The following is an 11970-nucleotide window of genomic DNA, read 5'->3' as shown; positions in this document are numbered from 1 at the left end:
GGACTTTTGAAAGTTATTTAAGCACTGGACAGCTCCACTTCATCTGTTTAATAAGATTAGTGCTTGAACTCTCGTGCGAATAGAAGTGCATTTTTCAAAAGGAATTGAACGTTTCTTATGCACGCTTGCTGTAATCTGGGCAGTAACATATTTAGCTTCGGGCTGGTTTAAGGGTTTGCTACATTCTCTGTTTGCAAACATGAAGCTAAATGATTCTCAGCTACTGAGAGGGAAAAGGTTGGCGAGTTAACTAGCTGTAGGGAGGTCATGTTCTTTACCTAACTTTGCCATTACTTCAGACGGGCTAGCCTATTGTACTGTACTACTGTAGCACTGTTAGCTAGTTTTAATTAGCCTACAGTACTGTAAGTAGACCAATTTGTAGCTAGGTAAATTACACCACAGCTATTAGACTTTCTAGTCTAGAAATTGAATGACAATCGTAAATGAGTTTCTGTAATCTCAAATTAATCTGACAAAGTAGACCACATTTGATAACGTACAGTATTAGCTATCAGTTTAAAGTGCAGTTGCGTTCCTTAAGGTTTTTTCTGTTTATTTTTCCCTGTATTGTCAAGTAGAATCCAAAAGAGGGGAGACAATTTGAGACCGAGTTCGCGTTTAGCAGGTGAGGATACAGTAAAGTTATGGACAAGTCAATGAAGGGACATTTATTCGAATGAAACATCATACAGCATAAAACAAATATATAACATACAAATGCTACCCTTAATGATCACCTAGAGTTGACCAGCTCACCTCACCAGACCTTTGAGCTAATACACAGTCGGCTGATGATTAAGTGGCTGAATAAATAAATGATATAGTAATAACCAGCCTGATAATCTTGACCCTTATTCTTTAGCTGCTCAGTTGTGCAGCGATGCTGGAGAGGGGCAGTCAGCATCTCCTCTGCCCAGCCGTCTCCCCCCGTCAGGCCCTAGTCCTTCTGGATGGTGTTCTTTGCCTCTGCACCCTGATCTCTCAGCTAATGCCAAGATTGCCATGGCTCAGTTCCCTGGCTGGAAAGGAGAGCCATATCCCAAACCGCTGGTCAGATACACAAGAGCCCTGCCCATTGGAAGGATATCCACCGCCGGCCCACAACCACGGCTCAATCGCAGGAGACTTATACCCATCTCTAGAGCCAAGACAGTCAAGTTCTCCCACCCAGACAAGACCCAGAGTCTGATTCCGGCAATTACAAGGCAGAGAATCTCTCCCAGGGCTCAGGCAGGAGGCCGGCAGGTCAGACCGGTCACACCCAGACCACCCACACGCAGGCCGGGTAGCCCTGTGGGCCGAAGGCGTAACGCGTCCCTCACGGAGGCACAGCTGGCTGGACGGGGGGATGGCGTGTCCCTGTTTTGCGCTGTCCGAGACCAGTTGCTGCTCACCTCCAGCTCTGAGTCCTCCCCCTCCCCTCGCTCATCCCCCTCCTCTCCTCCGCATCGATGCAGGCGCATCCCCCCGGCCTACCTCACTCGCCGCTACGTGACCCAGATGAAGCTGTACCAGGCGCTGAGTAATGAGAAGAAGAAGAAGAACAGGCAGGTATAAAAAACTAAGGCATAAACTAAACTGAAACACAAATACAAACATTACAAGAGATATGAAACTGAATATGATCGAGAATTTAGACTGACCCGTAGGCTCTATCCGTGTATTCATATATATTCATATTAATACAAAACATAAGCTATTGTCTATTTTTTGCATAGGTCGGATTTTATTTGTGCTTTGCTTTCCTGACACAATAATAATATAATATAACATTGTTTTCTTTTAATTTCCCAGCGGACTTTAGAGGGGAATTCGATCCGAAAAGGTAGGATGGAATTAATGACCATGTAATGCATTAGCCGTACACTCCGTACACACATTTCTTTCAATGAATACATCATCTCCTACCGACAGCTACACAATAGGGTCTACAGATAATGACTGTAGCAGTCAGATTATGTTAATAATAGTAAAACGCTAAAGAAGAAAAGGACTGTGGAAACAATAATAATAATAATTAGGTCCTCCGGTCCTCTTCCTGAGCAGGAGCTGCCTCATGTCGTCATGTGAATCCTCCTCTGTGTGGAGGGGAAGGAGTATCCTCCCATAGCCTCTACAAAGTCATCAAGAGGAAGCGAAGCCCCCAGTCTGAACAACAACCCTCTCAGCCGCCCTCACGGCTGGCGAGGAGATCCAGGATCCGTCCGTGGCGTCGCCAGTTCGACAGCAGTGCCTCCGACTGCCCGTCGTCGGACAGCAGCCCCGTCCTGAACGACTGTGGCCAGTCGCCCCACTGCTTGGCTGCCCCAGACACACCCGACTGCCCCGGGCCTTGTCCGAGCACGCCGCGTGATACTTCTGTGGCTTCCCAGTCGCCCTCCAGAACTCTCTCTGGTGCCATCACCACGCCACTCTACGACACCTCAATGATCGTTCAGTCGTTCTCCAGTACTCCCTCCAGCGCCCGCACCACGCCACTCTACCCCCATTCCTTCACCTCCAGTGCCCCTGGCACCCCACTACACAGTCAGATACTGCTCTCCAGTGCCCCTGGCACCCAACTGTGCACCCCATTATTTTCACGCAGTGCCCCTACCACACCCCTCCCCTCTAAAGCAGAGCAGGAGAGCTCTCCCAGGCGGTCTGTGTCTCACTCCAAGAACAGGATGCTCAGAAATAAGGCGGGGGACCCAGGCTCATGTTCAGCCAAAGAGTCCAGCCCCAAAATGAGAAACCCTGAGTCAAGATGGAGAGACAGGAGTCACTCTGGCAAGGCGTTTGGAGATCCCCACACCAGTCCTGCAGCGGAGACTTTGAAAGTTCCTGAGAAGGAGGAGAAGAGCAGGCAGAGAAAAGAGCACTCTACGCCAACAACGCCTTGGAACGCCGGTGGAACGAAACAACCAGCAGACCTCCAGCTGACACGTCTCAAAGTCCCTCTTGATCCTCCCTCACCCGGCCGGAGCAGCCTTTCAGACTGCGAGCTGTCTCCGCCTTTCTTCTTCTTCTGCCGCGAGGAGACTCCGCGCAGCCCGAGAGGCCCTGCCCACAACGCGGGCAGGAAGTCCTCATGCAAGCCTCCCTCAACATCCTCAACCTCGTATTCCCCGAAAACATCAGAAACAGCTGACAGACATCTAAAAGCCAAGACTTCGGCGTCAGTCCCTACGACACCCACATCGGCAAAGTATTTCTCTCTGCCGGCGTGTCTGTTCAGGAGGCCTCCTACACCCTGGAGTTTTGGCAGCTGGAAGACCGGCTCTCCAGCCTTTCATCACTCTCCACCTCCCCAAAGTCCCAAATCTCCCGACACAGGCGTGGGCCGGCGAACCAGGAAGATCCCCTCCACCGGGTACAACATGACGACAGGTTCCACCGGCACGCCCTGGGTGCCAAAAACGGAAGAGGATTTGAGGAACGCTGTGGGACGATCCCCGTCCGTCTCCAGAGACGCAGAGAGGAGGCGCTCGCCTCCCGCCTCAGGCCTTCACAGCCACATATCTGTGCGGAGCAGATACTTAAGCCCGGGAGTTAAAACTCATGCGGATAAACAGGAATTATCCAGGACCCCATTCAACAGTGGGCCTGTTTGCCCATTCCAGCGTCCCAGTTCAGCCACCTCCTCCAGCAAACAGAGAGACTCCAGCATGACCTCAGAGGGGAAGACGAGGCACTCTTATCAGAAACCTGACACGCCGAGACCAAAAAGCTGCCCTTCCAAGACCCAACCCTCTGGGACGCCGCTCCGCTTTCGTCCCTCAAACCCCGGCAGGAAGAGCGACCCTGACCCCCGTGCGAGGCCGGACACCCGCCGTTTTCCACGCGCTTCCCCCTCTTCTGCCTCCGAGTTGTTACTTGAGAAGGCCGATCTTAGCAGCTCTGCTCCTGTGAGGGCTGGATCCGGTGGACCTCCACGCAAGCACGGAGAGAGGGCCTCGCTTCCCAGGACGCGGGCGGAGCTGGATCCTGAAGAGGGCTTCAGAGGTGACAATAAAGCCAAAGCATCTAAGGGACAGGAGCTCTTTAAAGCCCCATTTCCATGTGCACCCAGCCACAAACTCTCTGCCTGTCAGAGGAGCCCACCATACGCGGCACAAAGGGCCCCACTTAGGAGGGATGACACCCATCGACACTTCAAGAACACCAAAGGCACCCGCTCACCTTCAACTCAGCCGAGATGTAAGTTGCCGGCGCCTGTGTTCCATTGCCATTTTCATAGTATGTGTGTGTGTGTAACTGTGTGTGTAAATGTGTGTGTGAGGGAATCATTCAGTTGGCGTCATCACTGAACGATTTATTCTGAACCGTCTGGTTGCAGTGGAAGAATCCGGCGACCCTCTGCCCCTCCAACCCCCCTCCTCCTCCCCTCCCCTTGTGTCCCCATGCCTGTCCCCAACCCCCAGCAGCCCAGACCTCATCCACGCCATCGTGGGCGCCATCAGCCTACTCCTGGGTCTGTCCTCCATCTCCTACCCCCAGCTCTACCCTGCCACTGCCGTTCAGGGCTCCCCTGCTACACCCCCCACAGCGGAGCTCTCTCCCCTCACCTCTGACCTGGACCCCGGTCCCAGAACCTCCACCACACCAGCAGGCCCGGCCCGCAGCCTGTCTGACCCAGGGCTGAGCTGCAGATCATCAGACACCCCGCCTTCCCACACACAGCAGGTGACATGATAACTACATGATCATGAACACGATATGCTACCATAACACTGTATATCTTTAGAAATATACATTCATACATTCTAATACGGTGTGTATATATACAGTACCAGTCAAAAGTTTGGACACATTTTCCCATTACATTCTAATACGGTGTGTATATATATATAATATGTTATCTTACTTGTACAGTAACGGTAAAATCTATGACAAAATCTTTTAGATATTTTAATGCATGCACCCTCCACTTCATCCAGAGAGCAGGTCAGAAGATAAGTGCACCGCCACTGAAAAAAGCATCACAGTAAGTACAGACCTTTTAGTCACATTGATCAAACTAAGTGTCTCGTGTTGAGATTCAGCCTGGCAACGGCGTATTCCTGAGTGAACAGAACACATGAATAGATCGACTGTATAGTCTTTTTTCAAGGACATGTGTTGCCTCAATCTGAGCCTTAACCTAGATTACATACGGTACAATATACACACGACTCGTAAGTACAATGTACACTAACATAATTGATGTGGATGGTGTAGCAGAGAATGTTTGAATCTCAGAGGTTCCCATGGCAATTACATATACTGTACATCTGGTGTTGACACCCCAACTGATTGTCTAACGCCGTGTCCATTCTAGTAATGAGCTCAACCTGGTTAGGCTGTAAAGGAAAGTAAACATTGTGTGTATGTGACCACTGTTTGGGATGTGCTGTTGTGACACCAGGTGACAAGACATGCGGAGGAGGGAATAGTTCTCAGTGGCAGTAGACTGGGAGAGGAGGTTAGTGATCAGAACAGGACAGTGTGAGGCAGGCTGAAGAACAAATCAACAGTCAGTGTTTAAATGAGTAGGGATTCACCCACCACTGTGCATCCGTGTACCTAGGAAGCCTAGAGATGATTCACTCTGGTCCTGTGCGAAAGCACGGCCAGTAGATATCCTTAATGAATTCCTGATGAGAAGAACACAATATTCCAATATTTGTTTGACATGGCGCTGCAGTTTCCTGCTTCTCTGTGCTCTGACAGTCCAACTCCTCCTGATCCTACACCACCGCCCTCACTTCGCCTCGTCGTCTGTCGAGAGATACCCTGGTTACAGCCGCACCACTGGAATGTAAACAAACTGCGCAGAATGATGTGTTCTTCAATCCAGCAGGGTAACAATCTTCCTATTAACCCAACAGGAAGGCTTCATTATGACCGCATGAAACCACAAGAGGGACGCCTTGGAAATACAGCCTTGGATGTTCGAGTCTAACACTTGGAGGCCGTTGTTTATTGAGCAGAGGATTTACATTTTATATAAGTATATTATTTAAGAAAGATTGAAGTTTTAATTGATTAAAAGAAATCCTCCAGTCTACATAACACCAGTGTATACTGTATCGTAAGTTCATTCAACCAAAGTTCAAAATTCATGGTCATGCTATTGAATAGCATATATATGTGGATTCCACATCCAAATAACATTCACTAATGGAAACTGTTTCGTTAAGTGTTGAAACCCTGTTTTGTAAAGTGTTGAAACCCTGTTTTGTAAAGTGTTGAAACCCTGTTTTGTAAAGTGTTGAACCACAAAACAGGGTCTACTGGAGTGCCCAGCTCTCCTAAACTTTAAGAGAAACAGCTGGGTCCGTGCTGGGTGGCCTGGTGACGCTACAGACCATCTGAATGTCGTTAGGTAGGGTTAGATAGGGTGCAGTGAAAGGATGCCGTTTTTCTTCGGAATGTTTCCTTTTGTTGAACTGATGAAATTATCCCAGAACGCAGGAAGGAAAGGCAACGAAAAGGTGTCGAGATACAGATATCAGTTTAGGAATGAATTATGAAAATAATTTACTTCACGGAATAGCCTTGAGGACAAGACTGACCATAGGATAACTTTATTAACGTTATTTTATCATTTGTCTACAGTAGCCTATAGGTTTCTCCCATATAGGTTATTTCTATAGGCTAGTCAGTGTGTATAGGCTATCTGTTTATATCGGTGTAGGTTGGAGTACTTCGAAGTACTCCATCTACACCTAATTGAGCTAGCAGCTATTCACTGAGCCCCTCCGTCTGTAGCGCTGCAGAGCGGTACGAGGACACGACGCTAATGGTTGCGCGTGCATTTATAAAAGCCGCTCACGTAACCTTCGCTCAGTCGGGAAGATGGCATTCTAACTGCTGGATTTGTTCCATAAGCGCAGGCAAAGTTTATTAAAGTTTGACCGACCGTTGTTTCAGACGAGCTTTTTATCTCTTGATTTAACTGTACAAAAATAACATCTAACCGAGCCACTATCAGGTAGGCAACATTTGACCATTTCGACTTTCAGTGGTAATTCCATTTAATAACGGTGTGCATTGTCTATGTAGTATGTTCGTCCGTAAACCACTTTGAGATTAAACAAACAATACGTAGCCTACATTTATTTTTGATAAAAATGTTTTTCTTGTGGGTGTGTACTCTTAATGTAGCCTACTCTTAAATTGGCTGTTTCTCAGAGAAAGAAGCCCAAATTGTGGACTGTAGTGCGTGAATGGAAACCAACAAGCTGATTCGATTCAATTTATCGATTTCACTCTCATTCACCATCTTCTAAATAAAGTTTATTAGAGATGATTAGGACCTGTGATAGTGGGCTACTTAGTATCCAAAATGTTATATCCTTTGTATAATGTTATGATTTTTACGTGTTGTTGTTAAATATTGCATACTGAACAGAATATAAGCTATGGATACCTTGTCTGCAAGCAGCTTCACTGCTGCACTGTAATCTTCAAAATCATTTAGGGACGCACACTCCAATCATGTTGACGTTGTAATCTGTGTTTTCGTTGCATCTAGCCGGTAGCTTGATGGTCAATTTTGCACAGCATTGTTTGGCATGATTGGAAATTTGAAAACGTTTGTAAATTTTTCTTTAACTGTGCACATATAGACAGATTGTCAACAAATTGAGATTGCGATAAATTGTTTTTTGTTTGTTATGAGGATATACGTGCTCATCAGGCCACACATTACAGACGAGGCAATCACTTCAGAAAACACAGTTGCATTACTAAGCGTGAAACTGTTATTAATTATCTGCAATTATTTTCTATTCAAATGACATCGAATATATCAAAAAGTGTAAAGACCGTTAAACCATTCATAATATTTAAGCCGCATGTTATTTATTGTCAGTTCTTGGAGTGCTTCGGTATGGATATGAACATGAGCAATCTTGAATCAATCAGTAGCTCAGATACCTAGATTTTAGGTAATTGGAATACCTGTAGGCCTACTTCCTCTCCACTTCACTAGATTTCTATTTGAGGAACGCACACCCCGACCTACCATCTGTATTTTCATCATCAACTGAACTGTGTACACATTCCACTTTGAAGTTAGCTCCACATGAAGTGATGTGGAAATATCAGTCTGTGCATTGATTATCTATACTACATACTGCATATGCACCCTCGCCTTCACATGTAGATATGGAAGATAATTGTGTACCGTGTTCATTTAGCAGATGCTTCATCCAAAGCAATTTACATGGGTGGGGGGTTGGAATTTGAGTCTGAAACATCTTGATTTGCATTTATATGTTCTACCACTAAGCCACAATTGCCTCCCATGGGGTGTACATTTTTTGTTTTTAGAGGAGTTCATGATGGGAGACCTGTGGCAACTGACCACTGTTTATACGACCTCTGACCTCTACCCTGTCAACCTCACCGGCCTTAGCAACCTGGAGAACTCCACAAGCTCCAGCTGGGTAACCAGCATCAAGTTCTCCCCTTACTACCAGCATTCGGTAGCCGTGGCGATCATGTTCACCCTGGCCTACATGTTCATCTTCCTCCTGTGCATGGTGGGAAACGGTCTGGTGTGTCTGATGGTGGTGAAGAACCGCCACATGCGCACCGTCACCAACATCTTCATCCTCAACCTGGCGATCAGCGACCTGCTGGTGGGAATCTTCTGCATCCCCACCACGCTGGTGGACAACCTCATCACAGGTGAGGCTCACGGTCAACCTCATCACAGGTGAGGCTCACGGTCAATCTCATCACAGGTGAGGCTCATGGTCAACCTCATCACAGGTTAGGCTCATGGTCAACCTCATCACAGGTGAGGCTCATGGTCAATCTCATCACAGGTGAGGCTCACGGTCAATCTCATCACAGGTGAGGCTCATGGTCAACCTCATCACAGGTTAGGCTCATGGTCAACCTCATCACAGGTGAGGCTCACGGTCAACCTCATCACAGGTTAGGCTCATGGTCAACCTCATCACAGGTGAGGCTCACGGTCAATCTCATCACAGGTGAGGCTCATGGTCAATCTCATCACAGGTGAGGCTCACGGTCAACCTCATCACAGGTGAGGCTCACGGTCAATCTCATCACAGGTGAGGCTCATGGTCAATCTCATCACAGGTGAGGCTCACGGTCAATCTCATCACAGGTGAGGCTCATGGTCAATCTCATCACAGGTGAGGCTCATGGTCAACCTCATCACAGGTGAGGCTCACGGTCAATCTCATCACAGGTGAGGCTCATGGTCAATCTCATCACAGGTGAGGCTCATGGTCAACCTCATCACAGGTGAGGCTCATGGTCAATCTCATCACGGGTGAGGCTCATGGTCAACCTCATCACAGGTGAGGCTCATGGTCAATCTCATCACGGGTGAGGCTCATGGTCAATCTCATCACAGGTGAGGCTCACGGTCAACCTCATCACAGGTTAGGCTCATGGTCAGGGTGCCGGTCTAGCCTTGTGTGACACGCAGAGATACTTTGAATGGTATTATTCATTCATCATTGTTGTTGTGTCTCACTGAATGCCCTCCGTTTGCTAGTTTGGCTGACATCTGGAGATGACTTGTTGTGTGGATGTGACTTCCAGACCATTTGTGGACTGTGTGCTGTGTGACTCATGGGTTTACTGTGTATCTGAGGGGGGTAGTCGCTTGTTTGAACAAAAACATATGGCTTAGTACTGCTAGAGAACATAATCTTCAAAGCTGTCACTGTTTGTGTTTCTCATCCATGTTTTTCTTTAAAATCTTAGGTCACCAGACAAAACTAAAGCTTTGATAATCATCTTTCACAAAATGAAAAAAGTATCTTCTGTGAACTGAAGACAGGCGTGTTGGCAGAAGCTTTTTTAAATTATGAAAAAATACTTCAAAATCACGTCAATTACAAGTCAGTAACATCACAAATCTCCATGTCCCATGCAGAGGTAAAGTTGAGCTACTCTATGGCTTTATTGAAACATGGATAAACAACTGCGCTGTACTGCAACGCAGATTTCCCAGACCTGAATCAGTCAACTAAGTCCACAGCTGTAATATTGAATCAGTACCAGAAGTCGACATTGTTGATAAATAAAATATCATGGCTGTTGTTACCGCAGACTCAAACCGATTACACGATTAATTAGTTACTGTTAATTATAAATTAATACTGGCAGCTGAATCATTGTCATTTAATTATAGTTTCATTTACAATTAACTTCATGAAACCGCTAGTGTCAAACTCTATTTGAGACCTTCTTTGTAGTCAACACTTTTAAGTAATTGACGGAGTACATTTAATCAGTAAGGGCTATGTATATTGGTGAGCAATTGTTAACTTCTAAAAATCAGTTTGAAACTGTTGAAAGTTCTAGAATCTGACTGAATACTGCTAGAAACTTGTACTTTCAAACCTTGATTTTGTGCTTTACTTTCTCAATGCCGCTTTGGATAACAGTGTCTGCCAAAGGAATATATTGTCAAAATGTCTGTTGCAATACTTGTCTCACAGGTTGGCCCTTCAGCAACGCAGTTTGCAAGCTGAGTGGTCTGGTGCAGGGAATATCTGTATGTGCATCTGTATTTACCCTGGTGGCCATTGCCATACATAGGTAAGTCAGTCAGGCGTCGTTGGAACATTCAGTGCCGTTTCACCCAAGATGGAAATGAAATGATGTTGGTTTTTTTCTGACCAATACTTCTCCGGTACTTCCTTGGCAGGTTCCGTTGTATTGTTTACCCTGTCAAGCCCAAGCTAACACTGTTTGTTGCTAAGGCAACTATAGGTTTAGTGTGGGCTTTGGCGTTGGTGATAATGGTGCCTTCAGTTGTTATGCTGACGGCCGAGAGAGAGGAGGGCCACTTTGTCGTCTCCGTTGACAACCAGACCCTCCCTCTGTATTCTTGCTACGAGACGTGGCCAGATCCGGAGATGAGGAAGGCCTACACCGTGGTGCTCTTCACTCACATCTACCTGGTCCCTCTGGCCCTCATCATGATCATGTACAGCTGCATCGGAGCCAAGCTGTACTCCACAGCCGTCCTGTCCAGCTTGGAGACTCCCGGTGGTGTGCGGGTAGGCAAGCCTCCCATCTCGCAGAGGAAAGTAAAGGTCATTAAGATGCTAATATTGGTGGCTCTGCTTTTCACGCTGTCTTGGCTTCCCCTGTGGACCCTCATGCTGATCACAGACTACGCCAGGCCGGAGGGAGCCCAGCTTGAACTCCTGACGGGCTACATCTTCCCCTTCTCCCATTGGCTGGCCTTCTCCAACTCCAGCGTCAATCCCATCATCTATGGCTACTTTAATGAGAATTTCAAGAGGGGCTTCCAGGCGGCTTGTCGCCCTGGCTGCTACTGCGATACGCTCCCACAGGAGCGCGCCGCCCCCCAGAATCTCCCCCGCAGCAAGACGCAGACCCAGCGCGACACGGCCCTGAGCGCCAACCCCCTGATCCTGGGCGTGAGAAACCGTATCTACACGGGCAGCGACCCGACCGGCTGTGTGTGCCTGGAGATGGAGCAGAAGAGGGAGGAGGGGAGCGTGGAGGCAGAAGGCTCGGGGGCGGAGGGCAGCAATGGTGGGCTGGCGATGAAGAGGAGTCCCTTTGTTGACGATGGAGATCTGGTGTCTGTTGTGGGGGCCGTTGTGTGTCGGGCGTGGGAGCTCTGAGGGGACGGTGGTGCGAGAGATGGGAGACTATGGGATGCTCTGTCTCTTAAGTCCTCCGAGTGACGGATGATTGTCTAGGATGGGGGCTGTTTCCGAGTACCTCTGAGACGACTTGGCTGAGAATTGTGGCATTCAGGTGTCCAAGCCTGAAGACGTATAAATTATGTATGAAGGGAATTTTGTTATTTGTTTACGTATGGCAGAACTTCCTAAATGAAATTCAGGGAGATTAGAGATTATTGTATTTGATAAATACAAGTATGTTAAATCCTCGACTTGACGACCATAATATGGATATTTGCATTACGAAGAAATGCCACTTGATGTTTACATGCACTTAGTAAAATCTTGC

The 11970-nt window shown here is 47.4% G+C and overlaps 2 protein-coding genes across 2 annotated transcripts; both read left to right on the top strand.

The window, feature by feature from the left end:
• The first annotated feature begins 909 nt into the window (after positions 1-909).
• Positions 910-6036, top strand: LOC134033944 (nascent polypeptide-associated complex subunit alpha, muscle-specific form-like). Its single transcript, XM_062478232.1, has 7 exons — positions 910-1554; positions 1798-1828; positions 2050-4182; positions 4322-4668; positions 4923-4969; positions 5390-5446; positions 5822-6036. The coding sequence occupies exons 1-6, from the start codon at positions 1006-1008 to the stop codon at positions 5391-5393; spliced, it is 3111 nt and encodes a 1036-aa protein (XP_062334216.1). The 5' UTR covers positions 910-1005; the 3' UTR covers positions 5394-5446; positions 5822-6036.
• A 2189-nt stretch (positions 6037-8225) lies between these two features.
• Positions 8226-11618, top strand: npffr1l3 (neuropeptide FF receptor 1 like 3). The gene is made up of 3 exons (XM_062478231.1): positions 8226-8661; positions 10458-10557; positions 10667-11618. The coding sequence occupies exons 1-3, from the start codon at positions 8310-8312 to the stop codon at positions 11616-11618; spliced, it is 1404 nt and encodes a 467-aa protein (XP_062334215.1). The 5' UTR covers positions 8226-8309.
• Positions 11619-11970: the final 352 nt, after the last annotated feature.

Source organism: Osmerus eperlanus, chromosome 14 (genome assembly GCF_963692335.1).
Source record: "Osmerus eperlanus chromosome 14, fOsmEpe2.1, whole genome shotgun sequence".
Classification (NCBI taxonomy): Eukaryota; Metazoa; Chordata; class Actinopteri; order Osmeriformes; family Osmeridae; genus Osmerus; species Osmerus eperlanus.
Note: the sequence above shows the minus strand (reverse complement) of the source record. Positions and strands in the feature narration are given on the sequence as shown.